This window comes from Lissotriton helveticus, chromosome 11, assembly GCF_964261635.1.
Source record: "Lissotriton helveticus chromosome 11, aLisHel1.1, whole genome shotgun sequence".
NCBI classification, from domain to species: Eukaryota; Metazoa; Chordata; class Amphibia; order Caudata; family Salamandridae; genus Lissotriton; species Lissotriton helveticus.
In genome coordinates, this window is record NC_136072.1 from 793,963,018 (window position 1) to 793,979,914 (window position 16,897).

Consider the following 16,897-nt stretch of genomic DNA (forward strand, 5'->3'; position numbering starts at 1 on the left):
AATGTGCGGAGCTAATAATGGATCGGAGCTAATAATGTGTTTAGCACATTATTAGCTCCGCTCCATTGGTAAGCCTGTTCCCGGTGGCCTGCTTGTGTTCATTTACTCTATTATCACGCCGAGTAGAGACTGTTCAACCCTGCACGATCCCCGGCTCATTGGCTCACCTACTTTGCATGATTCCTCGTATTGTGACATCCCCTATGATTATTTTCAGGGTTGCGTGCAGACCAATTCACTTTAAGTCCCTCACTTGTCGGTTTACTGCGCCGAAAAATAGACAATTCTGAGCACATGGAATGCAAATTGCGTGCACACCACAAAGCCACCGTTGTCACTATGGCTTGTCATGGCATGAGTCTGGCACAACACCAAAAGTTATTAAAAGTTTCAATAAGTGGTTAATCAACTGACATGTTTTATCCCTTTTTGTCTCCCTCCCCTTTCCATTCTTGTTACCATTTCTGTTATTGTATGACACAAATAACTTTTGTTGGCACATGCAATTTTTCATAGTGGGACAAAATTCAAATTGTCACGTCTTTAGGCAATTATTGTCTGTCCTGAGTATGAACCAAAATGTTGTACGGTTCGAAGCGTCGTCGACCAGAAATGCACTCATTGCATAGTTGACAACAATTGCTCATGCATATGTGTATATTGTGGATCATCTGTTTATAATTTATGACATTCGGATGACCTTCTCTTGCCTATTATTTGTGTATGTTGTGTATGTGTGTCTATTGGGTTAGTCGGACATCGGCTGGTGTCCCACTTCCACCACACCTCGTGTAAATTTCTTTGTGATTACTTTTTATTGAGATATTAAAACTGTCCGGCTGGACACGTTTCCAAATAATATAGTTCTATCTAGTCTATATTTATTTTTGTAAATATTCTCCCTTTCGCCTAAGGACCATTGTTCCTCCAGAATAGCTACTTTACTCTAATTTACACAAAGCAGGCCGACGTTCAGCACAAAGCTTTTCAAATAACATCTGGTGAACTAGCCTTTATGATTATCTTGTGGTTACTTTTGGAAGAGCAAAGCAAAGAAGGTTGGTATAGGGGAGGAAAGAGTAATGCCCCCTCTCAGGATATCAACAAATCAAATTTAAAGAGTACAACCTTATCAGTGGTTCACCAGACCAGCTTGTTCAGCTGAAGACTGTGCTTCTTATTAGTACATTGCTGGGTGGATGGGTGGAGCAACATATTCCATCCAGGTGTTTAAATCACCTAGGATTGTCATTTCAGCACTTATATGGATATTAGTTTTGGAAAACCACCATGGAATACATTACCTTACTTTGGGGGTTGATAGGTCTATTGAAAGTGTTCTGGCCAGTTGGATTTTACTTTTATGTGGGTTACCAGAATTTGTGCTTTTGTTTGAGACTATACAGTTATTTATATTAGTCGTACTAACAGCTCTCCCGCACCAGTCTTGAGGTACATGGGCCTTTCCAGTATGAACGTAGGAGCCAGTGTATAATAGTCCCATGGCAAAAAACACAGATTTGCATTCAAAACATTCAATTATGGATAAAATCCATATCTTATTCAACAGCTATCTCATCTTTGGTCTACATTCTTAGAGGACTCTTAGAATACACATGCATACTTGGGAAGAGGGTGGATGTGGTCCAGTATAGAGTGCACAGAATTAAATAACTTAATTCCAAATCGAGATATGGAACTTACAGTAAATGACAACCTCCTCCTTGAGAGGCAAGAAGTGGTCTCTGTGGCTTCTTGATCACCTATATAGTGTGTGAGAGGGAAGAAGTTCTGCAAGACTTACTTTCATCAACAACTTGAGCAAAATAGCAGAAAATGGCCCTCAGCTTCTCTCGCTTGCTGGAATTTTCTTCATCAAACAACCTGCAGATGAGACAGATGTCCAAAGAATTAATGACAAATAGGGCCAAAACGAATTCCACCAAATTATGTGATCACAGCTCTCCAGTGTAAGCAACAAACTAATCTATCCCTTGGCCCAGAAACATTCATCCACCTCAAATTTAGAGCGATGGGGCCGGTGTTGGCTGCAGACACCCACATCACTTTTTCTTATGGCCAGCCAAGCATGAAGACTAAGATCTATTGTAAAGTCACCTGACTTTGGTATATTACAGGAATATCAAGCTTAAATATAGGCAAGCAAATACGACCAGAATATCGACTACAATAGTATTGTGAAGGCAAGTATAAATAGGTAAGCACAAGCATACTATACTTTATTCCACATAGCTATATAGCTATATAGCACATAGTTATATACCTGACACAAAGCATACGTATATAAATGTATATATGTAATATGTTACTTACCTTGTAAATATCTGTTCATGCACGTGGTGCTGAAGATTTATATGCTCTGCACACTCCTGCTATCTAGTATTCGGCTTGGACGTTTGCAAGTTGTAAAGTGCACCTGCTCTATTGTTAGATTCTTTTCCACACAATGGGCGAGCAAAGACGAAGCATAAGATAGAAAAATATAGTGACCATGCAAAAGGTAAGAAATTTAGAAGTGAGATAACAGAGAGTGCAACAACCAAGGGCTTCTGGGAAGGTGGGTGGGCCCATGTGAATTTACAGTACCTCATGCCACAAACAGAGGCTAACAAGGTAGGTAACATACTCCGTTTGTAGCATGTGTGGCTGTAGATACATATGCTCTGCCTAGAGTGTGAAGCAGTTCTCCCATAAGCAGTGGTTAGCTGGAGAAAGTTGCAGAAGACTGCAAAAGAGCTCTTAAGACAGCCTGTCCTGCTTGAGCACGTTGGCGTGCTTACACATCCACACAGTAGTATTTAGTGAAAGTGTGTGTAGGCACCAGGTTGCAGCTGTATAGATGTCATCTATGGGTATGGTACCAAAGAACGCCAAAGAGGCTCCTTTCTTGTGAGTGGAATGAGGCCTGGGTATGACAGGAAATTTCTTTTAGGTTAATTATAGAAAGTCTGAATGCATTTGACAAGCCACCGAGCTATGCCCGCCTTTAAGAGGGCAAAACCTTTTTGAGGTTTGTCAAATGCAACACTTAGCTGCTGAGTTTTGCGAAAGGGCTTTATTCTATTGATGCAGTACAGAGGACACGGTTAATGAAATACCAGCATTTGTAAAGCGCACAGCTACCTCCGGAGAGGTGTCCCGGCGCTGGGTGCCGTCGAGAAGATTAAGTGAGGTATTGCCCAGAGTCACATGGTGCTGGGCTAACCTGCCGCCGGCACCAGGTATTGAACTGTGAACCACGTGGTCCGGAGTCAGGCACCCTGGCTGCTGCGCCACACCTCTTCCACCGCTTAACATCAAGAATGTGAAGGCCCCTCTAGGCTACAGAGTCTGGTTGTGGGAAGAACACGGGAGGTCCATGGTTTGATTGCAATGTATTGGAAATAAAACATTCAGAAGGAATTTGGGATTGGTTCTAAAGACAATCCTGTCTTTGAGAACCTGAAAAAACAGGCTTCTCCAGAGTGAGGGTCAGCAACTTACTAACACATCGTAAGGATGTGACGGCAACAACAAACGCCCCCTTCCAGGAGAGCAACCTTATGAGGCATGAATGTAAAAGTTCAAAAGGAGGACCCATGAGTATGGTAAGGGTGACAAAGTTCTAAAGTGGGGCGGGGGGTACTCTCCCAGGTATAGTACATTGTAGATACTCAATGAAGGCCTTGACTACAGGGATTCAAAATAAGCAAAGGTTTTCCCTGTGCTGCACATAGGTAGCTATAGCGGCTACATGAATGTGAATGGTTGTGTAGGCTTTGCTCGATTTTTTTAAGTTAAGAAGGTAACAGATAATGTCCTAGACAGGAGGCTTAAGCGAGTCTATCTGCACTGAAATGCAGAAATGGAAAAAACGTTCTTCGCACTTCTTTGGGGATGGACATGCACTCGAGAGAGGATGAGCTAACCAAATTCTAGGACCTCAGGAGCCATATTGCTAGATTGAACAGCCTGGGAATTTGTCATGTTTCTGTGTGAGAAGGTCTGGCCTGATTGAGAACATCTTGTGGGGAATAATTGACATTTCTAGCTGCCTGGCCCAAGAGGGAGCCACCAGGATGAGAGGGAGGGAGGGAGGTCAGCCAAAGCTCCCGGGCCACGTACGGACAAGGGAGAGGCGGAAAAGTGTCGTCCCCTCGGTGGAAGTACAAGAGTAGGACTTGCAATCGGGGTTTCCTACTCATGGACTTGTTGCCAAATCCTGCTGAGCAGGTCTTCAAAATCGTTGTTCACGCCCAAAAGGTACTACGCCTAGAGGTGTATTTGATGGTGAATAGCCCAATGCCAAATGCTAGCGCTGACAGCTGTGGTGAGTGAGTGGCACCTTGTTTTTGGAGATAATACATGGTGGTCATGTTGTCTGTTTTTACAAGCGCTAGTTGGGTGGCTACTAACTTGAAGTAGTTGATGTGGAGGACACGCTACTGTGGCGACCACATGCCCTGGACTTTCAGATGGTGAAGAAGTCCTCCCTGCCCAGAGAGCAATGCGCCTGTGGTGATGGTCCACTGCGGAATAGGGTCCATGAAAGGTCGGCCCTGAAACAGGTTGCTGCTGTTTCACCACTGCTGAGAGCGATGGGTGCTGACCCAAATCAACACTTGATCCTTCCAGTGAATCTGCGCTTGTAACTATTATGTTGAGAGGCAGTGCTGGAGCAGGTGCATGTGAAGGTGGGTGTGGGGAACAATGGTTATACAGGGGGCCATCATACCTAGAAGGCACCTAACTGCTCTGACTGTCACATGTCGATTTGGCTGAAAAAGAGACAGAGCAGCTGGAAGGAAGGCACCTTTACTTGACTAGGGTAAGCCTTGCCTGTAACTGTGTTTAGTACAGCTCCTAGAAAGGGCAGAATCTGCAGGTGAAACTTGACAGTGTTTATTGTGAAGCTCAGGTTGTAAAGGAGGGAAAACGTTGTCTAGGAATGTACAAGTCAGTGCTGCTTGGTTGCACACGATCTGCATATCGTCTAAGTTTGGAAATACATGCATGACGCCCTGTCTGAGGTGGGTAGCCATAAGAACAAGGCATTTTGTGAACGCATGGGGGGCAGTGGAGACCCAGAACGGTGGAACTTTGGATTGCTAATGCTAACCACTAACTACATATCGTAGGTAGCGGAGATGAGCAGGGTGGATGGGTATATGAAAATAGGCATCCTTTAGATTGAGCGCTAATATAAAGTCGCCTTGCTGTAGAAGAGAGATTACATTCTGCAAAGGGACCATATGGAAGTGTTCTGAGAGGATGTACTTGTTGAGGGGCTAGACTGATATCTAGATGTCTCTGATTGGATGTCCAGTGTCTCTGGACAGTTAGATCTTGTGAATGTGCTCCCCATCCCTTGAAGGAGGAGTTGGGTTTTATGGTCCTCTGTGGAATTGGATCCAGAAAAGGTCATCCTGATAAGAGATTGTTAGTATTCCCCCACTGCAGATAGTGGCAAGTTTAACGGCCAGCCAACAATAGATCTTTTAATTGACTCTCCGCTTGAGTCTATTGATGCGATAAGCACTCTTGCAACAGATGCATGTTCAGTCTGGCATGAGGTACTATGGCTATACATGAAGCCATCATACCCAGGAGACGCATCACAGTCCTGACTGTGACCTGCTGAGAAGGCTGGAAAAGGGTTATGAGTGCCTGAAATGATTGAATCCTGACGCAATTGGGGTAAGCTAATCCCTACTGTGAGTTGAGCATGGCTCCCAGCTACGGTAGTATTTTAAGGTTTGGAGGTGGGATTTGGCTGTATTGATGGTAAAATCTAGTTGATGAAGGAGTAGTTTCTGTCCTGTAAATCCAGTTCTGTAGTAGGGATATCTCTGTTATAGTCATAATCTAGTAAATAGTCCCGCCCATGTGCGTGGACCCTGGAGCAATCAAAAATAATCTTTTAAGTTGTCAAAACATGCAGAACTGCACAGACACTTAAGAGAGAATTTAAAGACAGATAATGCAGCCTATATCCACAGGCTACACTAACCAGTACTTCAACTAGAAATTCTATCAAAAACCACAAACAGCACAGCCTGTCCAGGTTTCTCCACAGAGAAAAACCTTGCCTTTAACAGCAAAACCCTCTGGAATGATGGAGAGGAAGAAATGGACAGACAAGCCCCATAGGCTGCCATTATGTGGCTCAGAACAGGATACTGTGCCTTTAAGAGAACTTTCCAGAAGCCTCACAGTATCCCAGAATGCACTGCAGGTCCCTTTTACTTTCAGTTCTTTTTGAAGGCGTAACACGCCAGACCTGTAGCATTCCTTACATGAATATATATCTCTTCACCGGGGAGGAGGGCGGGCGCTTATGACTATAACAGAGATACCCCTACTACAGAACTGGAGTTACAGAACAGAAACTACTCCTTCTGTAGTAGGGGATCTCTGTGTATAGTCATAATCTAGTGAACAGAATGGCAAGCCCATCCCCACACCAAAGTGGCGGTGGAGAAAAAATTAAATAACACCAATACTGTGCGAACAGATTTCGCAGCGAAGCCTGCCCAACCTGAGCGTCTGTCCTGGCATCAGTGTCCAGACAGTAATGCTTAGCAAAGGTATGGACCGACTTCCAAGTGGCTGCCTTGCAGATTTCTGCAATTGGAACATTAAGTAGCAAAGCAGTCGTGGCAGCTTTGCCCCTGGTGGAATGAGCCTTAGGTTTACCCCCGAAGGTCTTATTAGCCTTTTGGTAACACAATTGTATACAGGACACAATCCACCTAGAGATGGACTGTTTAGAGGTAGCAAGACCAGTCCTGACGGATCCATAATTGATAAACAATTGGTCCGACCTCCGAATATCCTTGGTTTTATCCAGATAAAATTTCAACACCCTCCTAACATCCAGGGAATGCAGGGACCTTTCCGCTGGAGATGAAGGATTCTGAAAAAACTTAGGTAAAGTTATAGTCTGGTTAACATGGAAATCAGATATAACCTTTGGAAGAAATTTAGGGTGAGTACGCATAACAACCTTAGCAGCATGAAATACAGTATAAGGTTCTTGGCAACACAACGCCTGAATTTCGCTCACCCTGCTGGCCGATGTAATGGCCACGAGGAACGCCGCCTTCCAGGACAGGTGCTGCAACGAAGCCTTATGAATAGGTTCAAAAGGCTCCTTCATCAATCTGGACAGCACCACATTCTATTCCCGCGAAGGAAGCTGGACAGGAGGGAACACTTTCTTCAAGCCTTCCAAAAAATCTTTGATCACAGGATCTGAAAGAGGGAAGTCTGTGAAGGGCATTTCCTGAAGGGCATTTCCTGTAGGCAGTCAGCGCAGAAAGATGTACCTTAATGGAATGGACATTAAGGCCAGACTGCGCCAGATGTAGAAGATACGTCGTTGGGTCATAGTTCTTGGACTTGCACCAGATGCAAATCCTCTTCCACTTGTAAGCATAAGAAGTCCTAGTGGAAGGATGCTTAGCCTCCTTCAGTATGTCCATACAATCTTCTGGTAGATTCAAATGGCCATATTGCACTATCTCAGGAGCCATGCCGCCAAACTCAAAGACGAGAGGTTGGGGTGCAACATCTGCCCCCCGAACTTCGTGAGAAGGTCCGGCCTGCACGGCAGCCGTATGTGAGGAAGGAGAGATCGGTGAAGCCGGTCCGTGAACCACCACTGCCCGGGCCATTCCGAGGCAATCAGGATCATCCGCGCCCTGGACTGGGACAGCTTGATGAGTACCGCCGGAATCAGGGGAATGGGTGGAAAAGCGTACAGAAAGCTGTTCGACCAGTTGATCCATAACGCATTCCCCAGCGTCCCCTGCTGGTAGTACCTGGAGGCGAAGTCTCGGCATTTGCTATTTTCGGCGCTGGCGAACAGATCTACGTCTGGAGTCCCCCACCTTGCGAAGACTTCTCCTAGTACTTCGTCGTTTATGACCCATTCGTGGTTTTCCTGAATCAGTCAGCTCAGTGCGTCTGCCTGAACATTCTGCACACCTGGCAGATGGGTAGCCGTTATCGTCAGTCCTCTGGCTAGCAGCCAGTGCCAGATCGCCTGCGCCTCCTGCGATAGAGTGCGCGATCTCGAACCGCCCTGCTTATTGAGGTAATACATCGTGGTCGTATTGTCCGTCTGTACAAGCAGAGAGTTGGTCTGGAAGGACGGATGAAAGGCCTTCAGTGCCAATTGAACAGCTCTGAGCTCCAGAAAATTGATGTGATACGTGGACTCCGTCGGGGACCACGTTTCTTGTATCTGTAAGTCTCCGGAATGCGCCCCCCAGCCGTGGAGAGACGCATCCGTCACGATAGTCTGTGTGGGAATGTCCTTGTGGAAGGGAACCCATCTGAGGAGATTCTCCGCTGAAAACCACCACTTCAGAGACTGAAGAGCATGCAGAGACAGTCGTATCTTGTCGTCCCAAGATCCTTTCCTCTGATCCCACTGATCCTCCAAGCACTCCTGCAATGGTCTCATGTGCGGCCGTGCGTGTGGCGTGAGGAAGATACAAGAGACCATCGACCCCAGTAGAGAAGACACCGTCCTCACTGTTGTAGATGGAGCGGTCATAAGAGCCTGAGCCTTCCGAAGGAGTGATAATCGTCTCTCCTCCGAAGGAGACACGCTTGCTGACAGCGTATTGATGGAGGCTCCCAAGTACTGTATGCACTGGACCGGAGTCGGGACAGACTTGGACAAGTTGATGTGCAACCCCAGCTTGTTCAAGAGAACGCACGTCTTCTGGAAGTGCGCTTGAGCTTCCAAAAAGGAGGAGGCCTTGATCAACCAATCGTCCAGGTACGGGTAGACAAACACCTTGTTCTTCCTCAGGTGTGCAGCTACCACCGCCATGCACTTCGAGAATGTTCTGGGCGCAGACTTCAGCCCGAATGGCAGTACTGTGTACTGATAATGATTGGCGCCGACTTGGAATCGCAGGAACTTCCTGTGTTTGTGTGCAATGGGCACAAGGAAGTACGCATCCTTTAGGTCTATAGCACAGAGCCAGTCTCCCTGTTGCGGCTGAGGATAAATCTGATGCAACGACAGCATGCAAAATTTCTCTCTGCGAATCCACTTGTTTTCTTGTCGCAAATCCAGAATGGGCCTGAACTCGTTCTTGTCCTTCTTGCGAACCAGAAAGAACCGGGAGTACAGACCTCTTCCCCTTTGAGACAGAGGTACGTCTTCTATCGCCCTTTTCCTTAACAGGATATCGGCCTCTGCCTGGAGCTCGCGCAGCTGAACCTGCGAGCTGACCGGAGGAATTGCTGGAGGCGGGCTGGTGAACCGAAGACTGTATCCATTGCAAACAATATTCAGCACCCACTTGTCCGGAGTAATTTTTCTCCACTCTGCCAGAAAAAATTGAACGCTTCCCCCCACCGGAGCGGGTAACGGATGTAGGGGAAGTAACCGCTCAGGGCCGAAACCCAGCCGGGCCTTTGTTCGCCGCTGCGGACTGCTGGCCGCCTCTACCCTTCTGGAAGGGCCTTCGGAACTGCTGCTGCTGTTGCTGCTGCTGTCCTGAAGCCTGCCCACGCCCTCTGCCCTGCGCTCCAAACCGTCTCCGGAATGGGCGGTAGGTCTTCTTCTCCTTGTACTACTCCAACCCGACAGCCGTCAGGGTCTCGGCCTCCGCCTTCATGCGGGCCATCTCGTCACCCGCATGCTTGCCAAACAGGGTTTCCCCCGAGAAAGGCAGATTGGCCACCCGCTGCTGAGCCTCTGGCTTGAGCGACGTAAGGCGAAGCCAAGCGTGGCGTCGCTGGTTGACACCATGACAGTATCCATGTGCCGCCAGAAGAGACACATCAGCCGCCGCGCTGATGAGTTAGTTAGACACCAGCATCCCCTCCTTCAGAATCTCCTGAAAGTCCTCTTTCTTCTCTCGAGGAAGGAGCTCTGCGAATTGCTGGAGGGACTCCCATAGGGCACAATCGTACCGCCCTAGTAAAACTGTGGCACTAGCCGCCTTCATTGCAGTAGATGCCGTCCCACAGACCTTCCTGCCTGCCGAGTCTATCCAGCGGCTCTCCTTATCAGGAGGGACCGTGGAAGACGGGGTGGTGGCATGCTGCTTCCTAGCTGCCGTCACTATGACAGAGTCCGGTGTCGGATCCATCCGAAGGAAAGCCGGGTCAGAGTCCGGGGCCCGGTACTTTTTAAGGAGCCTTGAGGGAGCAGCCTTCGTCACCGCGGGAGTGAGAAACATTTCCTCTGCGGGCTCTACCAATCCTGGTACTAGAGGCAGCAATGGTCGAGACAGGTGCTTTTTATGGAGCGTCTCGAAGATCACGGACGTCATGGGCGTATGTACCGTCACCGTGATGCCCAACTTCGCTGCCCCCCTCAGCCGAACATCTTGGAACGTGACGATGTCGTCTACGGGCGACACCCTCGTCCAAGGGGATTCCGACAGAGTAGGTCAGTAGTCCCTGGTCCCAGAAGAATCAGTGCGGGACCGTGACCTGCGGCTCCTGTGGCGTTGTCTTGATCTCGTCGCAGACCTGTGACGACTCCGCGATCTACCACTCCGACCGGAGCGAGAGCACGATCTCCTCGGCTTCGGACGCTCCACAGGCCTCACAGGCGTATTTGAATTCGGCGCGACAGGGGGCCTCGACCGAGGCGTCCCCTTAGGTGGCGTCGGATATCGTGGCAGTGAAGCTGTCCTCGGAGGAACCGGAGGCGGTCCGCCAGCTGGGAGCCGAGGAGGAGGATGAGGCTGAGGCTGAGGCTGAGGATGAGGTTGAGGATTTTGAAAGAACACCGGCAGTTCTATTGTCTGATTTATATGAAAATCGGATACCACTTTTGGCATGAATTTAGGGTTTGTTTGGAGAACTACTCTATTTGCTTGTACTTGAATGTATGGCTCTTGAATAGTTATGGCTTGCAGCTCACTAACTCTTCAAAGTGAAGTAATGGCAATAAGGAAAGCCAGAAACTGTATTTCCCATGAGTGTAGTGGCTCAAAAGGTGGTCCCATGAGTCTGGTTAAAACGATGTTTAGATTCCAGACTGGTGAAGGTGGGTGTGTTGGAGGAATTACTCGTTTAAGTCCTTCCATAAATGCTTTAATTGCTGGCACTCTAAACAGTGAAAGGTGTTGCCTGTTTTGGAGATAAGCTGCGAGCGCAGCTAAATGTATCCTGATGGATGAGTAGGCTAAATTGCAACGTTTTAGGTGCAAGAGATAGCAAATGATGTTTTGTGTAGAAGCATCTAATGGGTTTATGTCGTTGTTACTGCAGTAAATTACGAAGCGTTTCCACTTCGCTGCATAACATGCCCTGGTAGTGGGTTTTCTTGCCTCTTTGATAATATTCATGCAGTCTGGAGGCAAGTTTAGGTATCCAAACTCTAGCATTTCAGGAGCCAGATCGCCAGTTTCATCTGTTGCGGATCTGGGTGTTGGATTTCTCCATGGCTCTGAGTTAGAAGACTGGGTGTGAGTCGCAGTCTTTGATGAAGCACCACTGACAGTTCTAGGAACGTTGTGTACCATGGTTGCCTCGCCCATGTGGGAGCAACCAGGATTAGCGTTAGTGGATTTTGGCGCATTTTGCGTGCCACTAGCGGTATTAATGGAGCTGGGGGAAAAGCGTACGCAAATCTGCCTGACCAGTTCATCCATATCGCATTGCCCTGCGACTGGGGATGTGGGAACCTGGCGGCAAAGTACTGGCATTTTGCGTTTTCGCTTGTGGCAAACAGATCTATTTCCGGCTGTCCCCACTTCCGGAAGAATGGTTGGAGCACATTGGGGTGAATCTCCCATTCGTGCATCTGTTGACTGTGCCTGCTGAGCAGGTCGGCTGTTTGATTGTCCTTGCCTGGGAGGTGTTCCGCCATGAGGAACATGTTCCTTTGAATGGCCCATTTCTACACACTTTGAGGTAGATGCGATAGCTGTGGGGAATGTGTTCCTCCCTGTTTCTGAATAGAATACATAGCTGTCATGTTGTCCGTCCGGATCAACACAGTCTTGTTGCATAAGTGTTTTTTGAACGCTTTTAGTGCTAGAAAGACCGCCATCAACTCTAGTAGATTGATGTGCATCTTTTTTTGTTGTATTGTCCATAGACCCTGGACTGTGTAATGCAGGACATGGGCTCCCCATCCTAGCAGGGATGTGTCCGCCGTCATTACGATTTGTGGGATAGGCTCCTGGAACAGTCGTCCTTTGCAAAGGTTTTGTGGATTCCACCAATGCAGAGAGCTGTATGCCCGACTGGTCACCAACACTAGGTCTTTTAATTGGCCCTGAGCCTGGTTCCACTGCCGTGCTAGGCACTCCTGTAGCGGACGCATGTGTAGTCTGGCATGAGGGACTATGAATATGCACGAGGCCATCATGCCTATTAGTTGCATAAACACTCGAGCTGGCAATGAGTGCTGTGTTTTGAACCTTTGGATCAACGTTTGCATGCCGTTGATCCGTGCTGCGTTTGGATATGCCTTCGCTGCTAGTGTATCTACTGTTGCTCCCAGGTATTGTTGGACGTGGGAGGGTTGCAGGTGTGACTTTGGGTAATTCAGCGAGACGCCTAGACTGTGCAGGAGATGAATGGTCTTTGACATGTGGCTGGCACATTGCTGGGCCGATCGCGCTTGTATTAGCCAATCGTCCAGATATGGGTACACATGAATGTGTTGTCTCCTGAGATGCGCCACCACTGTTGCTAGGCATTTGGTGAACACCCGTGGAGCTGTTGTTACACCGAATGGTAGGACTTTGAACTGGTAGTGTTGTCCTTGGATAGTAAACCTCAGATACTTTCTGTGAGCAGGGTGTATTGGTATATGAAAGTATGCGTCTTTGAGGTCTAGAGTTGCTAGGAAGTCTCCCTGCCGCAGCAGTGGTAAGACTTGTTGCAGAGTGAGCATGTGAAAATGCTCTGATAAAATGTACAGGTTGAGGGGCCTGATGTCCAATATTGGATACTCCTGTTCCTTGATGTTCGAGTGGGACTGGTTCTATGGCCCCCTTTTGCAGCATACTGATGACCACCCGTACCCCGTCCAATGTTATATGTTCTTTTGACATTGGACGGGGTACGGGTGGTATGTTGGATGGTGTTGATGTGAGTTCTAGGCAATAGCCATGTTGGATAATTTGCCTGACCCACTTGTCTGTAGTGATGTTTAACCAGACTGGCAGGAACTGTTGTAGTCTTCCCCCGACCGGTGTTATCTGGTCTGGGGGTAGTGCCAAGAAGTCACTGTTTGGTGTTAGTCGAGGATCTATTGGCATTGCCTCCACGACCTCTGCCCTTGTTATTATTTCCTCTGTATCCACCCCTGTTTGTGTTTTTATTGTATGTGGATTGCGTATTAATTTTGTATGTGGAGGATTGCTGCGACGTGTTACATCGCGCTCCTCCTCTATAGGTGGAGCGACGAAAGGAGCCTCTGTATTGTTGGGACTGAAGAGCTCCCATGGACTTTGCAGTCTCAGTGTCCTTTTTAGGTTTCGACCTGGCCGTAGCTCTGCGAAGCAGGGCTACGCCCAGGCGAAAGCTATTGTTTTTTACATTATCGGGACTTGAATCCGCCCCTTCTTCCATTGGCTAGCTCCATAAATGGAGGCTAGCCATTGGAAGAGATCGGCTGTCAGTCACGTTTTCCCGTGAAAACGCGATTCGGGGGCGTTTCTGGGTCTTTTTTTAAGCCCCGCCCCTTGTTGCCGTGTGTCCCGGGCCGCGCTGTGATTGGCTGCAGGCCCGGGACACCCCCGTGACGTCATTTCCCGGGCCGCGCTGTGATTGGCTGCCGGCCCGGGACACCCCCGTGACGTCATTCCCCGGCCGCGCCGTGATTGGCTGCCGGCCCGGGACCTGACTTGTTATTATTTTGGGATAGACCTTCTACCGCTTATTGCAGGTTGGCGCTGGTACCGTCCTTTCCCATTAAGAGCTCCTGTAAGCACGAGCGCCCTCTGCATGACGAGGCGCTCAGGGCCTGCGCTCAGCTTGCTATTGACTTTGGCTCCGTGTCACGACAGTGCGAAGGGGCTGTCATTGATGGAACGGGCTAATACGGCGCACTGGCTGCAAACAGTGAAAGCTGGCGCATGCCCTGGGCCTCGCGCATCTCGAGCAGGGTCGGGCTGCCCTGCAAACAGCGCCTTGACTCTTCTCATTAAGGATTCGACCTGTTTATTGAATCTGGTAATGTCTGCAAACAAGCTTTCCAGGGATTAAAAGAGGGAGGGAGGGAGGGTGGGGGAGGGAGCGGGCGCGGGCCTCCAGCGAGCGAGGGGCCCTCGCTTTCCTACCCGTAGGGCACTGTCACTCACTACCTCTTTTACACTCATTAGCAATTGTGCCGGGAGGCGCTTGCTGCCCAGGGGTCGGACTGGGGGCCCAAAATCAGTCCTGGTCCTGGAGAGACTGTTCAAAGCAGCCCCGCTTCGTATCTCTCTCGCTTTCTCTTTTAATTCTCTCTCTCTCTCTGTCTCTCTTCCTGTCTCAGACACTCTCTCTCTCTCTTTTTCTCTCTGCCCCTCTCTCTCCCTCCTGTGTGCCGCCCGCCCGGTGCCTCACATCTTAGAACGCAGCCACCCCGATTCGTTCAACAACTGAGCAGCAAGAGTTGCAGCCCCCCGGAAATGCCCATTGGGACGAATAGTCAGTCCTACTCTGCGTGTGGGGATTCCTGCTGCCTTTGAATGAGTATGTTTTGCCATGTATTAGTACAAAAAAGCATGCGGTGCACATAGGACACGTCTGGCCCTCCCTGTGGGTAACATCCTTGGCAGCTACTTGCCATTACATTGCTTGATAATATCCGGTCCATCCACACTGCCCTCTGCTGGCCAGTGTGCGTCGTGCAGGGAAAAGTGCCTCTGCTATAGCAGTAGCGCTGGAATTAGAGCATCTGGGCTTCTCTGAGCTTTGTAGCATCATATGTAAGCCATTCATTTCCCGCGCAAGACACTTATTAACGTTCAGGGCGAGGCACTCTGTAAATGTAAAGAAAACACAAGCAAGTTACTCGGACAGTGTTTTTAAAAGTACTGTTTAACACCTGTCCTCGGCGCCCTTCCCTGTCTGCTCCTGCGCATCGCTTTCCTTTCTGCATCAGATCTGGAAGCGGCGAGGTGACGGTCTCTGCAGGATGCCAACATCCCACCTTTAATCCTCAAAAATGATTGTATGCAAATATGCCCCAATCTCAGTGTGGGGGAAGAAATCCTTTTTTGAGCGCTGTGTGCCCTCCAGTTAGATGGCGAAGCATTCCCACCGGCGCAGCAAAACATAAAATTCGTTCTCCTCAAACAGTAATCAGCAATTTTTCCCAGAGCAAATATTATGTTTTCCTTGCATCTGTTTATTAATTGCTTTTCACAGCTTGAAATCATATTAGAACTTCATAAACCCCCCTTGTCTGCCTGAAATAACCACACACGCTGCTGCCCTGTGACAGCGTCACTCGAGAGATTGTAACAGCTGGGCACCGTGGCTCAGCTGCGCAAACACGCGCCGTGGCTCGGGAAGGCAGCTCACAAATGCCAATATATTCATTCCCAGCAAAAGCAAAAAAAATCAGATTTTACAACTGCCCCATGCTGCGAAAACGTACCCCCTTTGCTAAAAGCTTGATTGCTCATAGAAGGTCCCATCGGGGAGGAGGCGCTGTGTCACGATAGTATGGGTCATACGCTCCTTACCCAGCATTCTTCTGGCACTAGCAGGGCAGGCTGCTGCCCCAAGCAGCCCTCATAGCAGGCCATGGAGAGCATTAGCGGGCACAGTTACCACTGGTCTGATAACACGGCAGGTAGCAGTGCATGCAATATTACAAATAGAAGGCGGTGTTTCTGCGCCTCTGCCTGGACGCTGTGAATTTTCATGTCTACAATGGGGAATAACATGGAAAAGTTGTATTCATTTACCATTTTGAATTCTAGCCAATTTTATGGACATCATGCAACCCACTTTTTTTCAAATGGATATATCGCCAGATATATTGTTGAAGGCAAAAATGGGAGATTTTGTCTAAAATTAGGATTAACGCCCATTTTGGAACTAATTTTAAACCACAGACACTTGAGTGGACAGAATAAGGAGCTTGTGAGTGATGGCTCAGTGGGTTTGTTTTGGTGGGGATTCCAATGCCGAAGGACAGAACGAGGCAGATCTGCCCCTAGGTTCTTTATTCATGGGTGGCATGCAGGAAAGCACCATAGGTTAGTGGAAGATGGAGAGAGGGTGCCAGGAAAGTTGTGTCCTTTGAGTGAGAGACACTCTTGAGGGCAATGTGGGCGATGACAGCGAGACAGGGATTTATTTTATATATATAAATATTGAGGAAGGTGTGATTCTTTCCGACACAGCTACCCCATTTTTAGAGTTGACTTGTGACATCACAGTTACACGTGCTGAATGCAGCAGTGATAAAAACAAGCATTTGCAGAGCAAATAGGTCGCATCTTGATGACCTATTGGCCTGTACAATGGTTTTTAACCACGATGCACAGTATCCCGATGCTGTACCACATGGATAAATTAAAACAACAACAACTTTTATGAGGCTGAAGTCATTTTGTGGGCACACACACTATGCATGCGTACACCAACAAAATGATGCAGCTACTTTTTAAATATTTTTAATTTCGAGTCGTATCAGTAACTAAAAACAAAACAAAATCTGTAAAAGTGTTTTTTTTAAATTTATTAAAGCAGGTGATGGGAGAGTAGGACGCAGAAGCAACACAGAAAGGTTGAGGGATACGGAAGTAACACATGGAAGGCTGGAGGACACGGAAGCCACAAAGTGATTGGAGGAGATGCAGCAACAACACAGGGGAGCGCTGGGATACATGAAAGCAACATGAGGGATTGCGTGAAGGATGCAGCACAGAGAAGCACATGGGGAAGCGCAACAAGGAGGGTG

The 16,897-nt window shown here is 48.2% G+C and overlaps 1 protein-coding gene across 1 annotated transcript in view; it reads right to left on the reverse strand.

The window, feature by feature from the left end:
* Positions 1 to 16,897, reverse strand: part of LOC144791946 (poly(ADP-ribose) glycohydrolase-like) — a 478,778-nt gene that overhangs the window by 300,471 nt on the left and 161,410 nt on the right. The window contains exon 8 of the mRNA XM_078666771.1: positions 1,805 to 1,884. Within this exon, the coding sequence (XP_078522897.1) occupies positions 1,805 to 1,884 (80 nt within the window). The remainder of the gene's footprint in view (positions 1 to 1,804; positions 1,885 to 16,897) is intronic.